General features: G+C 45.7%; 1 protein-coding gene across 4 annotated transcripts in view; it reads left to right on the top strand.

Annotated features, from left to right (window-relative positions):
• Positions 1–6,479, top strand: part of TRABD2A (TraB domain containing 2A) — a 120,608-nt gene extending 114,129 nt beyond the window's left edge. For 3 of the 4 annotated variants that reach the window (XM_075128897.1, XM_075128896.1, XM_048851483.2), the window contains one exon: positions 749–1,260. In XM_075128897.1, coding sequence (XP_074984998.1) covers positions 749–932 — 184 coding nt within the window. In that variant the 3' untranslated portion in view covers positions 933–1,260. Of the gene's footprint in view, positions 1–748; positions 1,261–5,887 lie in introns of those variants that run through there. The other variant, XM_075128895.1, reaches the window with a different exon arrangement.
• The last annotated feature ends 8,156 nt before the right edge of the window (positions 6,480–14,635 follow it).

Consider the following 14,635-nt stretch of genomic DNA (forward strand, 5'->3'; position numbering starts at 1 on the left):
TTCAGGCTCAGCTGTTGAAAGCAGATGCATCAACCCTATAAATTGGTGCCATGTGGTGAGAATGCTGGTCGGCAGAGCCTTCTCTGCTGCAAGGCTAGATTTGTTTATCTGCTAAGGTTGCTGATCAGCCGAAAGGCTGGCTGCAGGGGCTCAGGAATGTTGCTAATACCTCTCTGCTTCCTTGGGATCTACTGTCCCTTCTGTGAGTGAAGGAAGTCTAATCAGGTAGATCCCAGCTCAGGGACAGGAATAACCAGCTCCACCACATTGAACACCCCCATCCACCAGAGAGTCTCTCTTGCCAAGTCCTTATATTGATGCTCAGCTGGGTTGGGGCCCTTCGGGAATTGTGGTGTGAGATGGGGATGAGGTATTGTCCATGGCATTCTCCTCTCCTTTGCCAGTGGGGATCTGATAGGAGCATTATCTGGCTCTGTCCTCCTCTGAGAGGGGCAGGTGTGCAGTGCCCTGCCGTTAGCAGCATGAGTCATCAAGGAGTCTGATGTCAGTGGGGCTAGGGAGGTTCAGAGTGGGGAGAGTGAAGGGCTCCCTTTCCTTGTGGATCCATGGGGCAGGGAGACCAAACTCACAGCCTCATTCAGGAACACACAAGATCTGCAGACAGCTCCACAAGTTGGTCTTGGACCCTCCTGTGGGCATTTCTGTGACAATATGACTCCTGGTTCGTGGTGATCATTGACCCTTGTGACTAACTGCTGACCAAGATTATTCTCTGTTTGCCTTGCAGTACCACTGACCCACCTCCCCGGATTCGCATCATTAATGGCTACATTACAGTAGAACCTCAGCCACGGGGACATGGGCGATCCAGTCACCTCCACACAGAAACCAGCAGGGCCCATGTGCCTGTTCACTCTCTGCTCATCTTGCTATTGACACGGGCTTTGCAGACATTAACAATGCTGCAGTGAGACTTGGGGTGAAACTGCAGGGTCTTTGGCTAAAAAACTTGGGGGGTGGGGGTGGGAATAGAAGACCAGAATCTCCAGGTGGGATGCCTGTTCTTTGGAATATCTTTAGATTCCTCCTTTTCCTGAATCTGGACCCCTAACACTATTAACTGGCTTGACATGCCCAATACAGGAGAAGATATTTTTAATGAAAGCCATTATTTATTCTTCTCTTGCAGAAGAATTATTGCAAGGTATCCCATAATGCTCTTGGGAGATGTACAATGTCGCTGTAACATAGCTGCTGTTTAGCTGTATGAACCCGACTAAATATATTTTTTTGCCTTCACTGCCTCGCGTGGTGCAATAAGTTAAACTCTACTAACTCATTGGTGACTTTGGCCAGAAGAGACTGTTTTGGCCACATCAGCACAGCTGAGAAGAAGAGGTTGGTATCTGATGTCTGTGTTGGTATCTGTCACTTTGATTTCTCCCCATTTTGGGCCCCAGATGATACATGTCGTTTAGTGCAAAATGTTCAAAAGCACCTAAGCGGGAGTTGGGAGTTTTAAGTCCCGTTGAAAGTTGCTTTTGACAATGTTACTCTTAATCAAGACTGGCCACCTCTGTGCAGAGAAGCACTGCATGTAGATCGTGTGCTAAGGGAATCCGGGCCCTTAGTGCTTGGCAACATTTCTGAGGGGAGAGAAGCTAAGCCAAAATCACATTGAGTCAAAGCCCTCCATTGACTGGGCTTTTCTGTAGTGCAGCCCTGTTTCCCCTCCCATTCATCTCATTTTTACTTAGGACTGGTCTACACCTATCTATGTCACTCGGGGCTGTGAAAACTTCACACACACCCTGCCCCCCCCCCCGAGGAGAAGAGTTAAGTCAACCTAAGCCCCAGTGTAGACACTGCTAAATTGACAGCTTCTCAAGAGACCCCTTTCCGCCACCCTAGTAAGTGTCTGGGTCACAGGGCTATGGTGGCATAGCTGCAGCACGGCAGCTGTGCCGCTGTAGTGCTTGTAGACATGGCCCAGAGTGCCCAGAAATACAAATTATTGGGGTATGTCTACACTGCAACTTGGAGCTCCAGTAGACAGATATGCGCCAGCTCTGCTCGAGCTGGTGCACTAAAAATAGCAGTCTTACCAGAGTAGCATGGTGACTCAGGCTCGCCATCCGAGCACCAGCCCATCTGAGATCCTAGGTATGTACTCGGGCAGCTGGCACACAGAAAATTACACCTTCCAGCTGCTGTGTAGATGTGCCATTAGCTGAGGTGGTGTGAAATGGGTCCAAAGGGCTCCTGGCGCCTCAGAATGCCCCCTGACTGTGAGACAGGGCAGGCATTTCACTAACCACTGGCAGCTGGTTGGGGAAATGAACTGAACTAGCTACACTGTCCACTTTCTTTTAACTAAAGCCCCCAGCTTCCCCTTTCCTCCTCCTATTTGGTGTGACCTCTTCACAGTCGCCACTGCACGAAACAGTCAGTGCTGGCTTTTCTCCTTGCCTCCCACAGGCTCATTCCCATGCCCCTGCTGCTGTTCAGAGCTGTTCCCGAGCAGCGCTAACAGGAGTGAAAAGGCCACAGTCATGTCCCTTCTGCTGGGTCACCGGGGAAGCTGGGGTTTGACCCTCCACGGCTAGGCCTTTTATAATCCCTAATGGTCCATGGCCTGTCAAGTATCAGTGTAGCTGAAGCAATAATCCTGTCAGGTCTATATTCGGCCTTTGTTCATGTAATACTTGCTTTGGGGTTAATGCCTGCGTCCAACTAAGGACAGAATATGGCCCTAACTGGTTTATTTAACCACATTAATTGTTCATCTATGTAAATTGCATCCTGAGACACAGTCTCACCGAAATATAATTGCTTTCATTCAATGAGTGTAGAGGCTGGTGTACACTCTGTGCATGGGCGAGATCACTGGGTCCAACAGAGCTCTCACCTTTGCTCCCAGATTCCAGGGCTAGCAAAGTTTAGCTCTGGCACAAGTTCAGACAGCCGCAGAAGCCGTCCCAGCAGCCCTGGGTAGCCAGAGTTGCTCAGACTACGGGGTGTGGCTATTTTGTTGGCCATTGGGGCTACTGTCCACTTGGCAAGACTTTTGGAAGATTGTAGTCTAACTTGGCAGTAACAGAAATGTTCCCTGAACCTGCCTAACGGACCTGAGATGTGCCTAAGGGACTGCTCTCCACCTGTCTGTCCAAAACACCAGGATCACTTCAGTTGTCTTGGCTCATTGTCCTGAAGTTTGGTCTGCATTGGGGTGGGGGATCCCCTAAGGCCTCCCTTACCGTGTTGGCCAGAGTCCCTATGCTGCAGTCTCCAGAGCTAAGTGTAAGGTTGTATTTGGTACACTTGTACATATTGGCCCCCTTTTCTTTCACTCTTTCTTCCTTGTGCACTTGCTGACTAGCTGCATCTGGGCTTAATTCTCCACACCCACACCTTAATTTTTATTTTTTTTTGTACAGTGTCCCAGATATTTGACAGGGAGTCTGGGCTCTTTGAAATCAATGTGACTATTGCCATTGACTTCAGTTGGGCCAGGATTTCACCCTCTATTGGGGTGGCTGGTACTTTCAAAGTAATAAATGAAAGAAATAGAAATTTGAGAATTCACTGGTTAGGTAATATAATTCTGTCTGAATTAGACTTCAGCCTCATGGAAGCAGGGGCCTGTCACTTTGTTTTATTCTGCTGCGTGGCATGTGCTTAACAAATGATGATACCCCGGATCAATATTCCGTTTGTACCCCAGCATTACAATGCACAGTATGCTTGTGTTGCTTGAATAATGAAAAATTACATGACCATGAATGTGATATTTTAAAAACGTAACGTTTGTACAAAAACCTGGAAAAATTCAGCCCACTTTGAGAATGGCTTATTGAGAAAATTCCTCTACTGGCCCAAATGGCCCATGTATACCTTGCAGTTTTCACATCCTTATGAGTAGGTGTACATTCATTGACATCACTTATCTTGAACCTGGTGCATCTTCCAGTCAGTCACTTTTTGTTATTTCATGGGTTTTCTCTCTGCTGCTTGTGGCTTTTCAAGAATTATATCTTACTTCGTTTTCTCATTTATTTCCAGTTCTGTTAATGATTGGGATTTCTTCTAGAGCTTTGCAGGAGGCATTACACAGCACAATGCTCTTTCTTACACATTAATGTTATACTCTTATCTCACACTGCTTCTCTGTAAGCTATGAATACCCCCCCCCAGAGTAAAAGGGGGATTCATTACTAGTTTACTTTCAGCCCCCCTCAGAGCATAATCCTCCAGATAAAATTGCAGAAAGGAGCAAAAAATTGCATGTGCTTCAACCTGGTTCTCAAAAGCTTATGTGCAAAACCATGCCAATGTTCTTGCTAACAATATGAACTGGAGTAATGCATGCAGCTGCCTGCCTACCTCTCCGTTCTCCAACACCCCCTCTATGATTTCACTTGTTTTGATTCTCTTAAAGGAGAAGCAATTTTTACCATTAATAATGCAAAATTAGACTTCTTCAGATCAGAAAAGTACAAGGCTCACAGAACGTGAAAGATAAATAGAGATGAAGAAACGTAAGCTTTTGTTTCCTTTATTCTTTGTGCTCCGCTTGATAGAACTTGTTCCTTTTGTAGTGTCCGCGATGGAACTCTGTAGGAGAGTGTAGCACTTCTGAATTGACGAAGAGGCCAAGACATTCAAAGTGCTCAATTTCACTTCAAACACTGGGTTAGTCTTATGACTGGTCCTATTTTCTTCCCTGTTGAGTTTAAGCTGCAATTACTCCACAAGCAAGGTACACATGCTGGTAGAGTTCACTGGGTTATTATAGGTTCTTTTGATCAGCTATTTAAAATACTGTGACATAGAGTGTGTAGAAATCACATTCAAAGCTCCCATTTAGACAGCCGTGGAATGCACTTTAAAAGTTAAATTTTTCCAGTAGTTTGATCTCTGGAAAAAAAACGGGAGAAAACGCATCATTTACACTGAATTGATTTTATCAGAAGAAAATGTTTAAACCATTAAACAATCCCAAAGAAACTGTGAACTTGGTATATTCCTGCTGAAATTGGTTATACAGCCAAAAGAGTGCTGGTTTTACTCAGTATGGGCCCAATCCTGTAACCCATTATCATGTGTGCAGTCTTGCCCTATGCAACTAATCCTAATGAAATGAGACTACTCACATGAAGGAAGGGTTGGAAAGTCAGGCCCTAACTACGGGCAGGTCCACACGTAAAACTCTGCAGTGGCACAGCTGTGCCGCTTTAGCGAAGACGTTACTCTGCCGACAGGAGAGCTTCTCCCATCCATGTAGTTAATCCACCCAAGGCTGCCTCCTGGACCCGGCAGGCGGAGAAGGGACCTCCGGTGAGTGTACCTTTTAAAATACTATATATGGTTTAAAAGCAAGCATGTTAAAGGATTAATTTGCCCTGGCATTCGCGGCTCTCCTGGATGTACTCCCAAAGCCTTTGCAAAAGGTTTCTGGGGAGGGCAGCCTTATTGCATCCTTCATGGTAGGACACTTTACCACTCCAGGCCAGTAACACGTACTCGGGAATCATTGTACAACAAAGCATTGCAGTGCATGTTTGCTGGCGTTCAAACAACATCCGTTCTTTATCTCTCTGTGTTATCCTCAGGAGAGTGAGATATCATTCATGGTCACCTGGTTGAAATAGGGTGCTTTTCTTCAGGGGACACTCAGAGGAGCCCGTTCCTGCTGGGCTGTTTGCCTGTGGCTGAACAGAAATGTTCCCTGCTGTTAGCCACTGGGAGAAGGGAGGGTTGAGGGGGTAGCCACGCGGTGGGGGGAGGCAAAATGCGACCTTGTAACGAAAGCACATGTGCTATGTGTGTAATGTTAACAGCAAGGTTTACCTTGAAAGAGTGTAGCCACTGTTTTATAAAATGTGTCTTTTTAAATACCGCTGTCCCTTTTTTTTTTCTCCACCAGCTGCATGTGTTTCAATGATCACAGGATCTTCTCCTTCCCAGAGGCTAGTGAAGATTAGAAAGAAAGAAAAACACACTCGTGATGAAATGTTCTCTGAGCTCATGCTGTCCTCCCACACTGACAGAGCACAGATGAATACGTGGAGGCAAATAATGTCAGAGTGCAGGAAAGCACAAAATGACCGGGAGGAGAGGTGGCAGGCTGAAGAGAGTAAGTGGTGGGCTGAAGACAGGGCTGAAGCTCAAATGTGGCGGCAGCGTGATGAGAGGAGCCAGGATTCAATATTGAGGCTGCTGGAGGATCAAACCAGTATGCTCCAGTGTATGGTTGAGCTGCAGCAAAGGCAGCTGGAGCACAGACTGCCACTACAGCCCCTGTGTAACCAACCGCCCTCCTCCCCAAGTTCCATAGCCTCCACACCCAGACACCCAAGAACGCGGTGGGGAGGCCACCGGCCAACCAGCCACTCCGCCACAGAGGATTGCCCCCAAAAAAGAAGGCTGGCATTCAATAAATTTTAAAGTTGTAAACTTTTGAAGTGCTGTGTGGCATTTTCCTTCCCTCCTTCACCATCCCTCCTGGGCTACCTTGGTAGTCATCCCCCTATTTGTGTGATGAATGAATAAAGAATGCATGAATGTGAAGCAACAATGACTTTATTGCCTCTGCAAGCGATGATCGAAGGGAGGAGGGGAGGGTGGTTAGCTTACAGGGAAGTAGAGCGAACCAAGGGGCGGGGGGTTTCATCAAGGAAAAACAAAGAACTTTCACACCGTAGCCTGGCCAGTCATGAAACGGATTTTCAAAGCTTCTCTGATGCGTACCGCACCCTCCTGTGCTCTTCTAACCGCTCTGGTGTCTGGCTGCGTGTAACCAGCAGCCACAGGATTTGCCTCAACCTCCCACCCCGCCATAAACGTCTCCCCCTTACTCTCACAGATATTGTGGAGCACGCAGCAAGCAGTAATAACAGTGGGAATATTGGTTTTGCTGAGGTCTAAGCGAGTCAGTAAACTGCGCCAGCGCGCCTTTAAACATCCAAATGCACATTCTACCACCATTCTGCACTTGCTCAGCCTGTAGTTGAACAGCTCCTGATTACTGTCCAGGCTGCCTGTGTACGGCTTCATAAGCCATGGCATTAAGGGGTAGGCTGGGTCCCCAAGGATAACTATAGGCATTTCAACATCCGCAACGGTTATTTTCTGGTCTGGGAATAAAGTCCCTTCCTGCAGCTTTTGAAACAGACCAGAGTTCCTGAAGATGCGAGCGTCATGTACCTTTCCCGGCCATCCCACGCTGATGTTGGTGAAACGTCCCTTGTGATCCACCAGAGCTTGCAGCACTACTGAAAAGTACCCCTTGCGGTTTATGTACTCGCCGGCTTGGTGCTCCGGTGCCAAGATAGGGATATGGGTTCCGTCTATGGCCCCACCACAGTTAGGGAATCCCATTGCAGCAAAGCCATCCACTATGACCTGCACATTTTCCAGAGTCACTACCTTTGATAGCAGCAGCTCAATGATTGCGTTGACTACTTGCATCACAGCAACCCCCACAGTAGATTTGCCCACTCCAAAGTGATTCCCAACTGACCGGTAGCTGTCTGGCGCTGCAAGCTTCCACAGGGCTATCGCCACTTGCTTCTCAACTGTGAGGGCTGCTCTCATCTTGGTATTCATGCGCTTCAGAGCAGGGGAAAGCAAGTCGCAAAGTTCCATGAAAGTGCCCTTGCGCATGCTAAAGTTTCGCAGCCACTGGGAATCGTCCCAGACCTGCAACACTATGCGGTCCCACCAGTCAGTGCTTGTTTCCCGAGCCCAGAATCGGCGTTCCACAGCATGAACCTGCCCCATTAGCACCATGATGCATGTATTGGCAGGGCCCATGCTTTCAGAGAAATCTGTGTCCATGTTCTCATCACTCATGTGACCGCGCTGATGTCGCCTCCTCGCCCGGTATCACTCTGTCAGGTTCTGGTGCTGCATATACTGCTGGATAATGCATGTGGTGTTTAATGTGCTCCTAATTGCCAAAGTGAGCTGAGGGGCCTCCATGCTTGCCTTGGTATGGTGTCCGCACAGAAAAAGGGTGCGGAACGATTGTCTGCCATTGCTCTGACGGAGGGAGGGGCGACTGAGGACACGGCTTACAGGGTTGGCTTCAGGGAGCTAAAATCAACAAAGGGGGTGGTTTTACATCAAGGAGTATTTCAGGCAGGACTTCACGGAGGGTTCCAATAAGAAATGGTGCACCTAAGTAATTGTTCTTATTGGAACAAGGAGGTTAGCCTGGCCTCTGATTGATACCTGGTTAGATTTACCTCGCTGCACCTTCTCTGTGAGTGACTGCAGCGTGACCTAGAGGAATGAGTCCCCTAGACGGGGGAGGGGGGGAAGCAAATGAGTACAAAGCAAATCTGGTCTATTTCTTGTTTTGATCCACTCCATCTATCTTTTACATTTTTGGCTGGCAGCAGATGGTGCAGAAGGACTGCATGCTATCCACATCTCAGGGCTGCTCGGCAGAAGATGGTACAATACGACTGCTAGCCATCCTCATCTCCTGCCTGCTCGGCAGAAGATGATGCAATAGGACTGCTAGCAATCCATATCGCCTGCCTGCTCACCATAAGATGGTTCAATAGGACTGACTGCAGGACTAAAGAGAATGACTTGATCAAGTCACTCCAAATTTAGTCCCTGCGCCCATTTCTGCCCAGGCGCTCCTGGCCGATGTGGCCAGGAGCACCTCGGACATGACGATGACGGCTACCAGTCCTATTGCACCGTCTGCTGCCACAAGGCAATGGGTTGCTGCTACTGTGTAGCAATGCCGTACCGCGTCTGCCAGCACCCAGGAGACATACGGTGACAGTGAGCTGAGCGGGCTCCATGCTTGCCGTGGTATGGCGTCTGCACAGGTAACTCAGGAAAAAGGCGCGAAACGATTGTCTGCCCTTGCTTTCATGGAGGGAGGGAGGGAAGGGAGACCTGACGATATGTACCCAGAACCACCCGCGACAATGTTTTAGCCCCATCAGGCATTGGGATCTCAACCCAGAATTCCAATGGGCAGCGGAGACTGCGGGAACTGTGGGATAGCTACCCACAGTGCAACGCTCCGGAAGTTGACTCTAGCCTCGGTACTGTGGAAGCACTCCGCCGAGTTAATGCACTTAATGCACTTAGAGCATTTTCTGTGGGGACACACACACTCGAATATATAAAACCGACTTCTATAAATTCGACCTAATTTCGTAGTGTAGACATACCCTCTGAAGGCATAAGTGAGACTGAAGTGGTGCATAGGCATTGTCCTGAACGTGTGTACTGAGGTGAATTTCACTCCTCGTATTTAATTATTTGAAAATGTAGGATTAACTTGCACTAGTAGATCAAGGTGCTAATGGTTATAAAAGGAATTAGAGCAGGAATGTTACAAGAAATCCCTCTGCTGAGCTTGGAAGTGCATCTATGAAAGGGACTAGGTGGGACAGATGTTTGAACCAGCGCAGACCTCCAGTTGGGGCACTAAAGCAATCCTAATGCAAAGAACCCTGAAATTCAGGCTTCTGAGCTACAAAAAGATCTCAGAGAATCTGTAATGTCCTTGGAGGACTCAATTAACCATCTCTCTACAGTAGGCCCTCATTTTCAAAGTTATCGATGTACCAATGTATCAATGCAATGTACAATGTAACATTTGAAGTGAGCTGTAGCTCACGAAAGCTCATGCTCAAATAAATTGGTTAGTCTCTAAGGTGCCACAAGTACTCCTTTTCATATTCCCACCTTGTTCACACAAACACCTAGAGTGTGTGCAAATAAAGTATCTGTACTCACATGATTGGTTAGGCAGCTAATTAGCTGATGTGCATGCACAGTATACTGATTTATGTGTGTGCATTGGCTGTCTTCGCTTCTGTTCAGCTTACACACATGTATTTGTGCATCTCTGAAACCTGGTCCCTTAGATCCCCAATTACCTGTGTCATGCTTGCTTTTCTTTCTCTGCATTTTGGCAGGGGTGGGGTGGATGAATCTGCTTTTCCTTTTACTATCACTATTCCCCAAATACTGGGTATGACTCTCATTGGTGGGCGGGGGGAAGAAGTGGGGAAAAGAGATCTGACACATGATTTCTGAATGGCTGAGGTTGGCAATACCTGAGACTTTACTTTTGTTCTTCAAGGAAGTGAACAACCAGCTAAAAAGGAACGTTTGGCTTCGAAGTATTTGTTTGCTTTTTGGGTGAAAACACACAATGGGCAACAGCTTTAGAGGCATGAAAAGCTCATTGGGGAACCCCCCTCTCCTACAGTGCACAAACAGTGCAGTGTCCTTTGGGGCCTGCGATAGACCCCCGTGATTCTTGGGATCTGGAAGAGTCAGGGATACACTCAGATTGGATTATGGAGCAGCATAGTTAAGGCTCCAGTTAAATTTCTGTTTAAGGTTGAATTTTGCATTCTCTGAAATCCATAAAAATGGTCACATCAGTCTATACATTGGTAGGTATGGGTCTGGGGTAGAGTTTATGGCGAAAATCTGAAGTCTATTGAGACAGAGCATCATAAAAATGAGGCATTTGCACAGTTGTAAATGTTTTTTAATTACAACTGTCAAACGATTAAAAAAATTAATCATGATTAAACAATACAATGCCATTTATTTAAATATTTTTGGATGTTTTCTACATTTTCAAATATTGATTTCAATTACTACAAAGAATACAAAGTGTACAGTGCTCACTTTATATTTCTTTTGATTGCAAGTATTTGCACTGTATAAAAACAAAAAATTGTATTTTTCAAGTCACCTAATACAAGTACTGTAATGCAGTCTCTTTATCGTGAAAGTTGAACTTACAAATGTAGAATTATGTACAAAAAAACTACATTCAAAAATAAAACAATGTAAAATTTTAGAGCCTGCAAGTCCTACTTCTTGTTCAGCCAATCACTCAGACAAACAAGCTTGTTTACATTTGCAGAAGATAATACTGCCTGCTTCTTCTTTACAATGTCACCTGAAAGTGGGACCAGGTGTTCTCATGGCATTGTTGTAGCTGGCACTGCAAGACATTTACGCACCAGATGTGCTAAAGATTCATATTCCCTTCATGCCTTAATCACCATTCCAAAAGACGTGTGTCTGTGCTCATGATGGGTTCTGCTCAATAACAGTCCAAAGCAGTGCGGACTGACGCATGTTCATTTTCATTATCTGAGTCAGACACCACCAGCAGAAGGTTGATTTTCTTTTTTGGTAGTTTGGGCTCTGTAGTTTCTGCATCAGAATGTTGCTCTTTTCAGATTTCTGAAAGCATGGTCCACACCCCATCCCTCTCAGATTTTGGAAGATGCTTTCAGATTCTTAAACCTTGGGTCAAGTGCTGTTGCTATCTTTAGAAATCTCATATTGGTACCTTCTTTGTGTTTTGTCAAATCTGCAGTGAAAGTGTTCTTAAAACGAACAACGTGCTGGGTCATCATCTGAGACTGCTATAACATGAAATATATGGTAGAGCAGGAGGCATACAATTCTACCCCAAGGAGTTCAGTCACAAATTTAATTAACATTTTTTTTTTTAATGAGCGTCATCAGCATGAAAGCATGTCTTCTGGAATGGTGTCCGAAGCATGAAGGGGCCTATGAATGTTTAGCTTATCTGGCACGTAAATACCTTGCAATGCTGGCTACAAAAGTGCCATGTAAATGCCTGTTCTCGCTTTCAGGTGACATTGTAAATAAGAAGCGGGTAACTATCTCCCATCAATGTAAACAAACTTGTTTGTCTTAGCAATTGGCTGAACAAGAAGTAGGACTGAGTGGACTTGTAGGCTCTGAAGTTTTACATTGTTTTGTTTTTGAGTGCAGTTATGTAACAAAAAAAAATCTACATTTGTAAGTTTCACTTTCAGGACAAAGAGATTGCACTACAGTACTTTTATGAACTAAATTGAAAAATACTATTTCCTTTATCATTTTTACAGTGCAAATATTTGTAATAAAGAATAATATACACTGATTTCAGTTACAACACAGAATACTATGTGAAAATGTAAAAAAACATCCAAAATATTTAGTAAATTTCAATTGGTATTCTATTGTTCAACAGTGCGATTAAAACTGTCGTTAATCATGATTAATTTTTTTAATTGTGATAAATTTTTTTGATTTAATTGCATGACTTAACTGTGATTAATTGACAGCCCTATTTTTAATTATTTGTGTGTCTGTGCAAAACTAAAGCCTGTGGCAGGAGACACGATATTTATGCCACCAGACTCTTTTTGCTGGGAGCTAGTGTCTGGCATGAAAAACAAGGTCTAAAATTTGAAATATGAAAAGTTATCCGACCTTCAGTTTGGAACTACAGAGTTGGCTGCCCTAGTGCAGGTGATCCAGTCATGGACTGTCAGTATCACGCACACAGAGTGCTCAGCTGATCTGAACTCCTGACACAGCTGTAGCTACCAGCACTTCCCACTGAGTCTAACAGGCAGCCTGGAGTGATAGGGAATGGGGAACTGGTGCTGGTGTCTCAGGATCTCAGCTAAAAACTGGACTCCCCCTGCAGCTGCTCCAGACAGCAACCAGCTGCAGTTCACTGTCTGAGGGGCACGGCTGCTAGTGTAACTCCTGAGGCAGCTTCAGGGACAGGTCTCCCTTGGGGGGCAGTGAAAGAGGGCATTGGATCCCTGAGCCTTTCACAAAAGTGCCTCATACAGCCATGGATCACCAGCAGAGGGAGCGCTGGGCTGGCGATCCACGGGTGTCTCCCCAGACAAGCACTGCCTGGGACATTTCTTGGTGGGGGCCAGCACTGGGATCATGGTTGATATGGGGACAGGGAGATTATTACCCTCTAGGACCCCTCCATGCTGTGGTGGGGGTCCCTCATCTGTACGAGCCCTAGAGCGCTGAAACTGCCATGCTTCACAGGGCAACTTCGTCAGTATTGGAGCTGCCCTCTGGCGACGCCACCTGCTGCTTCCCCTCCCTGTCCACCACCCAACCTGCAGCTCTAGGGCATCCACACATTGGGAGATTCCCCACCCTAGCAGCTTGATAGGCATCTATCCATAGCCCCTTGCTCTCCCCTCATTCCACCTTCCCCGCTGACATCCCCAGCATCCCTATACAGTCCCTGCTCCCTGATGTCCCTGCAGGAGGCCATCCCTGCCTGCCCAGTATGCTGCTGGCCTGGAGGGAAGTGATTCCTCGCCTCTTCATCAGCACCTGTCTGAGCAGCCTCCTGTTGCTCCTCAGACTCCATCCCCTTGCTGGCAAACTTGGTAGGTAGCTACTAGAGAAACCTACATGAAACTGCCTCCATTGGTTTGCATTGTGCACCTCCAGGGAAATAGGAAAAATAAACGGGCAGCAGAAGCGGTAAGTAGGACAAACTGGCCCCCACTATGGGTGTTTACTAATCTAAGGTGGTGTCAGGGATATGGTTAAGGCACTGTTTGTGGTGGGAGAGCTTTCCAAGTTGACGCTGACCCTTTAAATCACGTTCCAGCTATAGCTAATCAGCTTTCTGTAACTAAACCTGAACTTGTACGTGGCTACTACAACAAATAATCAGTAGTAAATTAGGGGAAAGAGGCGACAAATGGAGAGACAGCAGCAGCATACCTACACTGTGCCTCTTGAGATGAGACCTTGATTGAGCTCTCTGATATCACCTGAAAATTCGGGGGGGGGGGAAGAAGAGGGGAGAATAATTTGATAAAAACTCTTCTATGGTCACTGATAATAACTGAGTGATTCAAAACATTATGTACAACTAAACAACGTTTACCTTGGAGATAATACATGGATCTTTCCAAGTATGCAGTGTCCCTCCATTGACACTAGGTGTTGCCCATGTGCTTTAGAAGCAGAAAGCACATGATACTAGAAGAGTACCAGGCACATGGCATGCTGGCAAGAGTTTGGGGACTAACAGGCACCTGTATACAACGTATGTGGATGAGCTAGCACGATCTCTTTTAGAAACGTTCCAAGAAGCAATTCCAAAAGGCACCTTTCCTGACTCACTTTATTCGACACCTGTTTTTCTTGTATTTGGCAGACTAAACTAACTCCTTCAGAAATGTGAATCTTATATACAGAGAGTACTTCTAAATTGTCATTGAAAATATTTGCTAAATTGCTTGCTATATATATTGAAAGTAATCAGGGTGAGTTACACTAAAATCAAAGATTTCAGAGAAGCAGGCGTGTTAGTCTGTATTCACAAAAAGAAAAGGAGTACTTGTGGCACCTTAGAGACGAACCAATTTATTTGAGCATGAGTTTTCATGAGCTACAGCTCACTCCATTGGATGCATCAAAAATCAAACTAATATGACAAATGCAAGCAAACAAAAACATAAGAACTCAAATAGGGATTCAGGTCTCTAAACAACCCACTTAAGCCTTGCCCTCATCCTTCTTTGGGGTGTCATGATTTATTTAAGCCATAAACTCTTTGGATCAGGGAGAAAGTTTCTAGTTATGGTACTGAAACAGAACACAGGAGGTCTAGATACAGTTCCTGGCTCTGGCACTGACTTCTTGTATGACTTTGGTCAAGTCACTTTCTCACTTTGTGTTTCAGTTTTCCTTCTTTAAAAAGGAGTTAATATTGCTTGAAGGTGTTCAGATACTAAATTGATAGCAACCACATAAGTACCTAGATTGTGCTTAGCATATTTTAGCTGTTAAATAATAGATAAAAACCATCTGTATTTAT

Source organism: Caretta caretta, chromosome 5 (assembly GCF_965140235.1).
Source record: "Caretta caretta isolate rCarCar2 chromosome 5, rCarCar1.hap1, whole genome shotgun sequence".
NCBI classification, from domain to species: Eukaryota; Metazoa; Chordata; order Testudines; family Cheloniidae; genus Caretta; species Caretta caretta.